The sequence below is a fragment of the Acanthochromis polyacanthus genome, chromosome 13 (assembly GCF_021347895.1).
Source record: "Acanthochromis polyacanthus isolate Apoly-LR-REF ecotype Palm Island chromosome 13, KAUST_Apoly_ChrSc, whole genome shotgun sequence".
NCBI classification, from domain to species: domain Eukaryota; kingdom Metazoa; phylum Chordata; class Actinopteri; family Pomacentridae; genus Acanthochromis; species Acanthochromis polyacanthus.
The window spans coordinates 3950174-3964274 of record NC_067125.1 but is presented as its reverse complement, the minus strand read 5'-3'; the positions used below and the strand labels follow the sequence as shown (position 1 = coordinate 3964274).

General features: G+C 42.3%; 1 protein-coding gene across 1 annotated transcript in view; it reads right to left on the bottom strand.

Annotated features, from left to right (window-relative positions):
• exoc3l2b (exocyst complex component 3-like 2b) overlaps window positions 1–14101 on the bottom strand; it is a gene marked incomplete at its 5' end in the record, with an annotated part of 51118 nt that overhangs the window by 32107 nt on the left and 4910 nt on the right. Inside the window, 2 exons of the mRNA XM_022200063.2 lie at window positions 2072–2307; window positions 3452–3907. Coding sequence (XP_022055755.2) covers window positions 2072–2307; window positions 3452–3907 — 692 coding nt within the window. The remainder of the gene's footprint in view (window positions 1–2071; window positions 2308–3451; window positions 3908–14101) is intronic.

Sequence of the window (14101 nt, the reverse complement as noted above, 5' to 3'; positions counted from 1 at the left end):
ACACACATTCTCCAATCATTCATGACCAAACAGCAGAGTAAACAGGGTGTGATAAACAATAGACGCCCTCAGAAAGTTTCCAGGACCGGCCCGGTACTCGTATCACACACTTCCCCAACAGATTCCAGGGTCCGGCTGGAAATGACAGCACCAGGTCACCTTCACGGACCCGACCGGCTCCGCAGCGTTCATTGTCGGAGCCCAAAATAGCCATCAGACGGACGCTGATTAGATCGGCCGGCTGGTACCGAAACAAACCGGAAGAAGACTTTAGATGAGAAGGAAAACATCTGGAGGAGGGCAGCTTCGAGTTCGGCGAAAAAAATGTACCGATTCACAAATTTAATAAGTTTAATAAACAGACGGAGCAGCTGAGTGTCAAACATCAGAGTTTCTTTGTCCAACAGTAATGCTTCTGTCAGTTCCATCCAGTGGCGCCTCGGCGGATAAAATTAGCTAATTAGCTGGGATTATGACAACCTGCTTTCATAACTAAAGGACAGAAAAAGAACTCACTGGCCTTCGGTGTTTCCTCTTTAAATGCTTCTAATCATTGATTCAGGTGAATTTAATTTGGCATTTTTTGGACAAACAGATAGGCCAAAGTAAAAACATGTCCAAGGAAGCATCACGTCATGATGCTGCCTCCACCGTGCTTCACGTCATGATGCCGCCACCACCGTGCTTCACGTCATGATGCCGCCACCACCGTGCTTCACGTCATGATGCCGCCACCACCGTGCTCCACGTCATGATGCCGCCACCACCGTGCTCCACGTCATGATGCCGCCACCACCGTGCTCCACGTCATGATGCCGCCACCACCGTGCTCCACGTCATGATGCCGCCACCACCGTGCTCCACGTCATGATGCCGCCACCACCGTGCTTCACGTCATGATGCCGCCACCACCGTGCTCCACGTCATGATGCCGCCACCACCGTGCTTCACGTCATGATGCCGCCACCACCGTGCTTCACGTCATGATGCCGCCACCACCGTGCTTCACGTCATGATGCCGCCACCACCGTGCTTCACGTCATGATGCCGCCACCACCGTGCTTCACGTCATGATGCCGCCACCACCGTGCTCCACGTCATGATGCCGCCACCACCGTGCTCCACGTCATGATGCCGCCACCACCGTGCTCCACGTCATGATGCCGCCACCACCGTGCTCCACGTCATGATGCCGCCACCACCGTGCTTCACGTCATGATGCCGCCACCACCGTGCTCCACGTCATGATGCCGCCACCACCGTGCTCCACGTCATGATGCCGCCACCACCGTGCTTCACGTCATGATGCCGCCACCACCGTGCTCCACGTCATGATGCCGCCACCACCGTGCTCCACGTCATGATGCCGCCACCACCGTGCTCCACGTCATGATGCCGCCACCACCGTGCTCCACGTCATGATGCCGCCATCACCGTGCTTCACGTCATGATGCTGCCTCCACCATGCTATATTTGCAGGACACCAAACACTGCACATCATCACAAACAAGTCATCTCCTCTGTGAAGCACGGTGTTGGCATCATCATGATGTGAAGCATGGTGGAAGGTAATATGAATGCAGCATAGTAGGACAAAAAGACGACAACCTCATGCACCCTGTCTAATTGAATAATATTACTTTGTAGAAATCTGCTTCTAATTTCACATTAAAGAGTTGCACTTGGTAAATTCTTGTCCAAAAAGCTTAGGTAGATCGACTACAATTCACTGTTAAAAAGCCAAAAAGAATCCTCCAAGAGGAGTTAAAACTTTTCAACAGCGCTGTATTTATATACTGTAAAGAGTTCAGTACGATTATATTTTTAAAAAGGCTTTTTAAACTGTGAATGTCCTCTCCAAATATAAATCTACAAAACCAACTATGACTTTAGAAACCAAATAACATTTAATTACATTTCCAACAGTAGTACAAAGATTTCTCAGAACAGTTGAGGCTATCCGCACCTTCCATTATTTCATATTATAATATGCGCAGTTTTTAGAAATTCGGACTCTAGTGCACCCATCCGCTCTGAGTTAAATAGAAAAATAATCATCACATCTTCCTACCTGACAGCGGCTCTCTGGGTTTGACCACCTCCACCACCTCCTCCTGCGTCGGCTGGTCCTCGGGGCTCTGTGACGAGTGGTCGGCCGTCGAGTCCTTCTTCTTGCCCAGACCCACCATCTTCATGAAGGACACACGGCGGCTGGTCGAGTCGCCCTCGCTCTCCGAATAGTTGGACTCTCCGTTGAGGAATGAGTCCTTACGGGATCCGAGGGTGTCGCGGTATTTCCCTGCAAATCTGAGAGGAAATACACACTTCAGACTGAGTTCATCCTTCAAACAACAAAAACTGTTTTTACAGTTTAGTGTTCCTTTAAAAAGAAGTCCTACCTCTTTGTCTCAACAAACTCCTGTATTTCCTCATTCACTTGATTTCTTCACCCAGTATACCTTGTCTTGTTTCATCCCTCTTTTCCTTTACACATGTCCCTGCTTCCTCTGTGTATTAAAAATGTCCCATTTATTCATTTACTGTCATCGACTAACTCGACTCTCCCTTTTCAATTCAACAGAACCATCATTCACTTCAACAGTCACCCTGAAAATTAGCTTAAAAATTACCTTGACAGTTGGCCAAATAATTAGCTTAACAGTCTGATAATTAAGTTAGCCTGATCATTAGCCAGACAGTTAGCCTGGCATTTTGTCAAAGACTTAGCTTGACAGCTAATCTGATAGTTGAGTTTGTCTGACAACTAATCTGACAGTTAGCCTGAGTGTTAGCAAGACAGTTATCTTGCCAGTTAGTCTTACAGTCTGTCAAATAGTTCGCTTGAAAATTAGTCTGATAGCTCAGTTATTCTGGTCATTAACCTGATAGTTAGCTTGGTTGTTAGTCAAATACTTCGCTTAACAATTACTCTGATAGCTAAGTTAGCCTGATCCTTAGGCTGACAGTTAGCTTGGCAGCTAGCTTGACAGTTAGCCAAACAGTTTGCTTGACAGTTAGTCTGATAGATAAGTTAGCCTCATAGGTAGCCTGACAGTTAGCTTGGCCGTTAGACAAATAGTTCACTTGATAGTTCGTCTGATAATTAAGTTAAGCTGACAGTTAGCCTGGCAGTTAGCCTAGCAGTTTGTCAGCTTGACAGTTGGTCTGATAGTTAAGCTAGTCTGATCACTAGTCCTGCAGTTAAGTCTGTTTGACAGTTAAATTAGTCTGACAGACTGACAGTTTGATGTGAGTCTGACAGTTAGCCTGTCAGTTAATCTGATAGTTAAGTTAGTCTGATCACTAGTCCTACAGTTAAGTCTGTCTGATGGTTAAATTACTGTGACAGTTAGCCATCAGACTAACTCAGATTAATTCCTGTTACAGTCTTTAACTCAAAACATCTGTCTTCACCTGATCCTTCCTGACCAGTTTCTACTTCCTGTTGTACCTGAGTAGACTTCCCTCGGAGCTCCGCCTCCCTCTCTTCTTCTTCGTTCCAGGTGAAGGTGTTCCCTGTGGGGAGGGCGTGTCACTTCCTTTGCTCCGCACCGACTCTCTCAGGTTCTTGCCCAGCTTTCCCAGAGTCTTCAGCGGCGACTTGAACTTGAAGGACCCCTTCACCGAGCCTCCTCCTCCTCCGCTGCCCTTCTTCCCCTCGTTGGCCTCGTTCTCATCCTCCTCGTCCTCGAACGGGTTTCGGTCCCGCGGAACGTCGCCATCCAGCAGCGAGCTGCCCGGCGACCAGTGGTTGCCGTGACCTTCGTCATGGTCGAAGGGGTTGTGGTTGTGGTTGGGGGTGATGTTCAGGCTCATCCTGCGCAGGATCAGAGCGTTCTCAAGAGTCGGACCGCCTTTCAGACGCACCGGGAGGTTCTTGAGGATGGGCATGATGGAGGGGGGGTGCCTGAGGGGAGACGATCAATCAATCAATCAAAGAACTGAAAACTTGTTCTGTAAAATGTGCACATTTTAAATTTACTTCATTCCAGTTCTGAAAGAAGAATGTTAATGTTGATTATATTATTACTACTACTACAATTAGTACTAAAATTCCTACTATTGTTACTAGTACTACTAGTAGTGTCGCAAGTCCTGCTACGAGTACTACTAAACTATTTCTACTACTAGTAGTAGAAGTATTAGTAATACTGTTAGGACTAATACTACGGCTATTAATACTTCCAACAATGTTTCTACTATTTGTACCACTAGTACTACCACTGCTATAACTACTAATATGCTATTACAACCACTACTATTTATATTACTGTGACTACTACAACCATGATTACTTCTGCTACTATTACTAGTATTAATACTGCTACCATTACTACTAGTACTACTATTATTACTACAGGTGGTAATACTGTTGCAACAATACTAAAAGCTGCAGAAATGTTATAACATGTTGCTTCCTGACAACACACACACACACACACACACACACACACACACACACACACACACACACACACACACACACACACACACACACACACACACACACACACACACACCTGAGGAACACACCTGCTGTGTTCTTCAGAGCTTTGCCATTTTTGGCTTTAGCATCCAAACTACCGATAAGACTTTTAATTTGACAGTTACGCTTTACGACAGCTGCTCAGATAAGAAAACAACGTGGTCGCTGTGACAAGTCATCCTAAAACGTCAGCGTGGCCTCGAATTTACGATTCTGTCCTCTGACCTTGAGAGATTCATAATTCATCAAGTAAACACAATCCAGGTATCTGAAGGACAGGTGCGTTTATACCTACATTTCAAAATAAAAGTCTGCATATTAATGTGTCAAGATTTTCTGACCAGCAATGAGCACGAGATAAAATGTTATGACACTTAGACACAAGTGTGACACAAAACAACTGCAAATGGACCACAACGGTGACACAAAACAACCACGAAAGAGGCGCAAAAACACCACAGACACAAAACGACTAAAAAGTGGCAAAAAATGACCACAAGAGACACAAAAGTACCAAGAAGAAACAAAAAACAACAACAAAATGACAAAAAGACAGTGCAAACACAAAAGAAACATGAAACTACAAACAGATGAAAAAGAACCACAAAATGACCAAAAAGACACACAAAAGGACAACAAAAAGACACATAATGACCCCAAACAGATGCAAAATGAAGCTCAAAAGACACAAACAGACACAAAACTACCACAAATGGACACAAAAAGAGCATGAAGAAACACAAAATGATCATAAACACACATAAAATGCACAATAAGAGATCTAAAGCTTCACACAAATGCAAAATGAACACACAGAGCCATGAAACTACAAAAAGATAACTGCAAAAGGGACACAAAAACACATAAAAAAACCAGAAAACACCACAACAAAGAAACAGATTGACCCTAATGACCTACAAATGTATTCAAAGACACACAAAAAGCACCACAAAGAAATGCAAAATGAACACAAAGCAAGAAAACTACCAGAAAGACGCAAAAACACAAAAAAATAGACACAAAACTATAAATAAACTGGAAAGAGCCACAAAATGATTAAAAAGAGACACAAAAAGTACAACAAAAAGACACATAATGACCCCAAACAGATGCAAAAATGAGATGCAAAAAACACAAACACAAAACAACAACAAACGGACACAAAGAGACACAAAAGGACCATTAACAAACATAAAACTCACAAAGTGACAAAACTATCAGAAAGAGATGCAAAAGGAGAAGAGTGACCCCAAAGAACAACCAGAGAGACACTAAACGACAGCAAAAAGACATAAAAAGGACAAAAAGTCAAGGAAGAAACACAAAGGACCACAAAATGACCAAAGAGAGACACAAAAAGGACAACAAGCAGACAAAATGACAACAAATGGACAAAACACAACCAGAAAGAGACACAGACAATGACACAAAGAGATGAGGAAGAACCACAAAAGGACACAAAATGACAAAACACAAACAAACAGCCACAAAGACAGATAACAGAACTATGAAGAACCTCATCAGAACCTCTGAGAACCTTCAGATTGGTCCTCCTCAGTCTGACTTTAAACTGTCAGTTTTGTGTTGACATGAAAAGTTCTCATCAACAGTTTAACATCTAAACCACAGCTGAAGATGCGCCGGTAACCATAGCAACAGCCCTGACGCCGGACCACCAACACGCCTCGGACACGGTGAACCTGAGCAGCCGTTTGTCATTGACAGAGCTCCAGACGTCACATGTTCCCATAAAGAACCATAAAGAGTTTAACATTAACAGACGCAGCCGGAGGGATCCATGAGGAACTAATCGTCACATCTGGACCTTCAGCAGGACAAACACTGATAACGGCCACGATTACCGAGGGCGCAGCCCTTTATTCTGCTTTTATTTCACCTCGGCTTCGACTTCTGAGGAAAGCTTCGAATGAAACGTGTAATAAAAGACGCAGCGATCACACGTTGGCCTCGTTCGTTTGCATCATTTTCAGGGACTTCCATGTTTGTTTGTTGTGGTTTTGTGGTAGTTTCACAACTCATATGGTCAAGTTACGTTTTTTGTGGACATTTTGCAGATGTTTTTATCAGATTTATGATTGTTTCACATCTTTTTATGGTAGCTCTATGTCGAGAACAATACCAGAAAAACAACTTAACACCACCAGAGCAGCACCAGAACATCATTTTAACAACACCAGAAGAAGAACAGAACAACATACCTTAACAACATCAGTATGTCTCTGTGGTTGTTCTGCGTATTTTTGTAATCGGGGTCTTTTTACAGCTGGCTGTGGTGGTTTCACGTCTGATTATGTTATGTCTGTCTTTTAGTAGTTTCACTTCTATCCTTGTTGGATTTGCATTTACAAACCGATTTCTGCTCATAAAGCTGCATCATTTCTGAACTTATGACTCTAATATTACAGTAACCGCTGTTTGTTTGCTCTGCTTTGATTTACAGCTAATTTTAAGAAGTTGTGACAAAATGTTTCCAGGATATTCTGTGGAAAACTCAGCAGGAGGTCAGAAAAAACATTACTCATGATTCTGTTCTAAATGTGGCGACTCGCTGTCCTTCAGGAGACGAACGGTGAGTTAATCTGAGGTAAATGACTGCGTTTTGGTTGGAGGGAGGTTAGCGGAAGGTTCGTCTTCAGGAAGTGAATATAAGTCAGCGTATGGAAGCTGGGAGCGGATGTTGTTCAGGTTTCCATCTCGCCAGCTCAGGACACAAATAGCCTCACACACCTCCCAGATTACGGACACACACACGAGGAAACACACTCGGGGTAAAGTGGGAAGTGATTCAGCTGCTTCCATAAATACCCAGCAGCCCCGGCGGCGGGCGAAAGGAAACCTGTTTTCTTCAAGAGGGTCGCAGGGCATCGCCAAAGCTGCTGGACACAAACAATGGAGCGGAAAGAACAGCGATAGTGTGACGGACAGACGGATGGACGGCTGCTGGGTGTGGACAGAATACAGCATCAGAACAACACCAGAAATACAACGCAGCAACACCAGAACAACCCCAGAGCAACAACAACGTAGCATCACAAGAACAGTAGAACAACACCAGAACAACCCCAGAGCAGCACCAAACAACACCAGAGCAACAACAACGTAACATCACAAGAACACCACCAGAACTACAACGTAACAACACCAGATCTACATAAGAACACCACCTTAAATAGCACCAGAACAACATCAGAAATACAACGCAGCAACACCAGAACAACACCAAAACAATACCAGAACAGCAACGTAACATCACAAGAACACCACCAGAAAAACAACACTAGAAATACAACGTAACAACACCAGAAAAACCCCAGAGCAGCACCAAACAACACCAGAGCAACAACAACATAGCATCACAAGAACAGCAGAACTACACCAGAAATACAACGCAGCAACACCAGAACCCCAGAGCAGCACCAGAATAATACCAGAACAACAACGTAACATCACAAGAACAACACCAGAAATACAACATAACACCAAAACAACAACTTAACATCACAAGAACAACACCAGAAACACAACACTAGAAATACAACGTAACAACACCAGAACAACTCCAGAGCAGCACTAAACAACACCAGAGCAACAACAACGTAGCATCACAAGAGTAACATCAGAAAACCAATTTAACAACAGGAGAACTGCTGCAGAACAACTCCACAACAACAACGTAACATCACAAGAACAACAGCAGAACTACACCAGAAATACAACGTAACAACACCAGAACAACCCTAGTGCAGCACCGGAATAATACCAGGACAATAACGTAACATCACAAGAACACCACCAGAACTACAACGTAACAACACCAGATCTACATAAGAACAACACCTTAAATAGCACCAGAACAACATCAGAACTACAACGTAACACCAGAACAACCCAAGAGCAGCACAGGAACAATACCAGACCAACACTTCAACAACACCAGAAAGTTACCAGTAGAGTCACAGGGCAACAACATAACACCAGAACAGCGCAACTGCACCATAACAACATCACTACTACACTGAAACAACACCAGAACAGCACTTTAACGACATAGAACAGAACCAGAACACCAGGCAGGAATGCTGTTCACTGATTTTAGTTCAGACTTCGACACTTTAGTCCTACCAAACTCCACACCAACATGACCAGCCGGGGCCTCAACATGTGTCTCTTTGTGGTTGTTTTGTGTCTCTTTGCGGTCGTTTTGTGTCTCTTTCTGGTCGTTTTGCGTCTCTTTCTGGTCGTTTTGCGTCTTTCTGGTCGTTTTGCGTCTCAGTTTAGATTTTCTGGCCTGTCAGGACGGACTAAATGCTGACGTCTGGATGTTTGTTTTGACAGTTTTGCTACTGATTTGATTAAAAACTGAAGAAATCAGTGAGTTCTTGTTGACAGGAGCTTCGTTTATCTGCAGGATGCTGGAGGACCTCAGAGTCTGTCAGGCGGCTCAGAAACATCCTTCAGAAACACTGCAGGTGTGTCGTTTACAGACACACACACAGACACATGTGGACGTGTTCAACATGACATTTAAACATGAGGTGAAATCTCCACCTTAAAACACAAACAGGAAGAAGGAAGAGAAGCAGATTAACCAATCAGACGGAGGCTCAGACTTGACCTTCACCGTGTGTGTGTGTGTGTGTGTGTGTTTCAGATAATCAGCTGATTTTGTGCGTCTCCTCCAGGAAACAGAACATTTAACTTGAACAACAACAGGAATCATTTCATAAGTTTATCAGACTCATTTTTAAAAATGACAAACAGAACAAGATATGAAGAATAAAGTATTAATGGCAGCAGACATCAACTTTACACTGTAAAAAAGCATGTTATTTTAACTTTAAACCTGGACAAACTGACCCCAAAACTCTGTTTAATACGACAACAAACATTTCCAAGATGACTTAAATGCCCATTTTTCTAAAATGGCTCAAAATGTGCACAAAATGACAAAAACCTTCCAAAGTGATTCATCATTTATCCTAAATGACTCAGAAGTGGACTCAACAAATGTCCAGAATGACTTTAAAAATATTCAAAATTAGCTAAAAACTTCCATAAATGGGCTCACTTGGTCCAAACGAGACTTTTACAAGGTCCAGAATTAACTCAGAATATGAAAAAATTGACTCAAATTTGTGGAAATGACTCAAAAATAGTCAAAACTGCCCAAAAAAACTTGACTAAAATGTCTGAAAATGACTCACAAATGTGGCCAACGTGTTTTATTTATTGTCCAAAAGGACTAAAACATCCAAAATGGAAAAAAAAAAAAAAGAAGCAAAATGAGTTAAAAACTTCCCAAACTGGCTCAAAACTGTTCAAAATGATTTCATAAATGTCCAGAACTTATTTAAAATACGTTAAAAATAACAAAAAAAATGTCCCAAATCACCAAAAAAAAAGCAAAAAATGAAAAATATCCAAAATAAATTTGTCCTGATGGCGACATGTATTTGAATCAGCTAAAATATCTATTTTACAGTTCTTCACCGATTGTATTTATGGAACTATTTTCTAGAATTTTATTACTTTAAATCTCTTTTCTTGGTCGTTCTTGTTTGTCATTTTCATCAGAACAGTCTCTTCTCTGCAGATTTAATCATTTATTCTGCAAGTTTCACCAGACTTTTATCAGCAATTTAACCAGATCTATATAAAATCTGTACAGTCAGTTTGTTTAAATCCTGTTCACGGTTGTGTTTTGTGTCTCAGAATAAAATCCTGGAGACGAGGAGGAATCAGGAAACGTGAATCTGAACGTTGTGGTTCCTTGTTTCTGCAGGAGGACCAAAGGTGACGCACCGGCGATCCTGGCCGTGTTTACACACAGCAGACGGGAATCTTCTGGAATCTTCCTGGAATCTGCAGCTCAGAGTGTGAATGAAAAGAGTCTGACGTTTGTCGGGACAAAGAATCATCTGAAGTCTGCAGCAATCAGACGACATCTAACTTTAACTCCACAAAGTTAAAGTTCTTAAACTGTTTACGTTACAAAAATTCTCAAAATGTGTGCAAAATGACAAAAACCAGTCAACAAATGAGTCACAGATGTCTCAACAAGTGGCCAAAATTATTTTAAAAAGTGTCCAAAATGAGCTAGAAAGGGCCAAAATTGGCTCAACTGGTCCAAAAATGAGTTTTACAAGGTCCAGAGTTTACTCAGACTGTGTCCAAAATATTTCTAAAATGAGCTAGAAAACGACATAAATGGGCTCAAAATTCTAAATTTGTCCCAAATCACCGTAAAAATGTTCAAAACCAAAAGAAAATATCCAAAAAGAACTAAATCTGTAGAAAATGACCCCAAAAAAATCTGTCTAAAATGACAAAAACATTTGTGAAATGAGCTGGAAACAACAAAACGAGATCAAAATACATCCTGTCAGAAGTTTTGAGACAGGTTCTAATTTATTTGAATGGGAAAGCGTCTCAAAACTTTTGACAGGGGGTGTATGTCCAAAAGGACAAAAACTAGTCAACAAATGAGTCAAAAATGGCTCAAAGATTGAAAAAAAAAGACTCCAGATGAAGTAAAAACTTATAATATTTCACACTAGAGCTGCAGCTGAAGGCTCCACTGTTAAATGTTGATTTTCTGAACACACCAGTTGGTTTTTAGTTTAAATATCTGAGAATCTTTCAGCTGACTGTGTTTGGTCATAAAACTCTATGAAGCTTTCACTCGGTCCGGTTAAAGTCTGGCAGCGAAAGCACAAACGAGGTTTTTCACGTTTTGCTTCTAAAAAAAATTAGACAGAACTCCACTAAATATTCTGTGACTTTAATATTCTACTTTTAAAAAATGAATATTTGTTGTAAAAATGAATAAATTCAGCCCAAAGCGTTTTTTTATCTGCAGCTCTTTAGAGTTTCTGATCCGTTTTATGACAGCCGACGCTCAATAAAACCGAGGCAGGGCCGTTTAGTGACCGTTTCCATGGTAACCAGGTATCTGGGATGTCAGCGTTCAGCAGCAATAAAACTGGACGTGAGTTTTACTGCAGCACAAACACAACGAGCAGGTCGATGCCAAAGTAAACGACAGCAAGGCGATAAAACAACCAACAAAGAGACACAAGTAGAGAAAAAAAAACAACCACAAAGTCACCAAATAAACACAAACAGAAGCTGACTGAATGCAAACAGAAATAAAAACAACATCTAGACTCACAAAAGGAAGATTAGAGGCAAAACGGCTGCAAAGAAACACAAAACAGCAAACACAAAATGAACAAAAATAGAAGCAAAATGACCACAAATACACAAAATATGACAGGAAGCTGATTAAAAAAAACAACTGCATAAAAAATAACCAATGGAAAGACCAAACAACTACAAAGAGACACAAAAAAATGGGCAAAACCAACTTAAAGAGACTAAACAACATCCACAGACGCACAAAATGATCATAAAAAGACCCAAATTGATGCTAATTTGATGACAACAGAAATAAAACCAACTTTTAGACTCACTAAAGGACGACTAGATGCAAAATGACTGCAGAGTGATGAAAAAATACCAAATAGAGACACAAAATGAACAAAAGAAACGACTATAACTGATCTAAAACTCAACACAAATGCAAGTAAAACCAGTGGAAAGACAAAAAAACAACAACAAAGAAACAAAAAGTAGGATTAAAGAATGCAAAACCAGCATAAATAGACAAAAAACAACCACAAAGACGCACAAAATGACCAGAAAGACACAAAAGTTTATACTGGTTTGATGCAAACAGCAATAAGGCCAACTTTTAGACTCACTAAAGGACGACTAGATGCAAAATGAACCAATCAGAGGCAGTGGTTGGAGTGATGTCATCAGTTTGGTTCATCAGAGTTCAAACTAAAGTTCATTTTTCTGATCAACAGGAAGTTAAAGTGTCAGAATCAGCAGGAGGATTTTATTCTGCATCACAGAGGAACACATTTTAGTTGTTCATTCATTCTTTTATTTCTCCGCTTATCCGTCCAGCAGAGCTTCAGTTTGTCTGTCGTCCTGCAGAGACGAATGAAAAGAAGAAAAACTGGACGAGGAAGAAAACGAAGAAAAACTCAGTTTGATTCGTCAACAAGCTTCAGTTGGTTTAAAACGGGAAAAAAAAACATCCGGAACGACGTGTTTTTAACCTGTCAGTGAATACAGCGCTGAGAGATGATGGTGTCAGTGAATGCAGCGCTGAGAGATGATGGTGTCAGTGAATGCAGCGTTGAGAGATGATGGTGTCAGTGAATGCAGCGTTGAGAGATGATGGTGTCAGTGAATGCAGCTTTGAGAGATGATGGTGTCAGTGAACGCAGCACTAAAGAGTCACAGTGTCAGTGAACGCAACACTAAAGAGTCACAGTGTCAGTGAACGCAACACTAAAGAGTCACAGTGTCAGTGAACGCAACACTAAAGAGTCACAGTGTCAGTGAACGCAACACTAAAGAGTCACAGTGTCAGTGAATGCAGCGCTGAGAGATGATGGTGTCAGTGAACGCAACACTGAAGACACGTGTCAGTGAACGCAACACTAAAAACACGGTGTCATGAACGCAACACTGAAGAGTCACGTGTCAGTGAACGCAACACTGAAGAGTCACGTGTCAGTGAACGCAACACTGAAGAGTCACGTGTCAGCGAACGCAACACTAAAGAGTCACAGTGTCAATGAATGCAGCGCTGAGAGATGATGTGTCAGTGAACGCAACACTGAAGACACGTGTCAGTGAACGCAACACTAAAAACACGGTGTCATGAACGCAACACTGAAAACACGGTGTCATGAACGCAACACTGAAGAGTCACGTGTCAGTGAACGCAACATTGAAGAGTCACGTGTCAGTGAACGCAACACTGAAGAGTCACGTGTCAGTGAACGCAACACTGAAGAGTCACGTGTCAGTGAACGCAACACTGAAGAGTCACGTGTCAGTGAACGCAACACTGAAGAGTCACGTGTCAGTGAAGAGTCACGTGTCAGTGAACGCAACACTGAAGACACGTGTCAGTGAAGAGTCACGTGTCAGTGAACGCAACACTGAAGACACGTGTCAGTGAAGAGTCACGTGTCAGCGAACGCAACACTAAAGAGTCACAGTGTCAATGAATGCAGCGCTGAGAGATGATGTGTCAGTGAACGCAACACTAAAAACACGGTGTCATGAACGCAACACTGAAGAGTCACGTGTCAGTGAACGCAACACTAAAAACACGGTGTCATGAACGCAACACTGAAGAGTCACGTGTCAGTGAACGCAACATTGAAGAGTCACGTGTCAGTGAACGCAACACTGAAGAGTCACGTGTCAGTGAACGCAACACTGAAGAGTCACGTGTCAGTGAACGCAACACTGAAGAGTCACGTGTCAGTGAAGAGTCACGTGTCAGTGAACGCAACACTGAAGACACGTGTCAGTGAAGAGTCACGTGTCAGTGAACGCAACACTGAAGACACGTGTCAGTGAACGCAACACTGAAGACACGTGTCAGTGAACGCAACACTGAAGACACGTGTCAGTGAAGAGTCACGTGTCAGTGAACGCAACACTGAAGACACGTGTCAGTGAACGCAACACTGAAGACTCGGTGTCAGTGAACGCAACACTGAA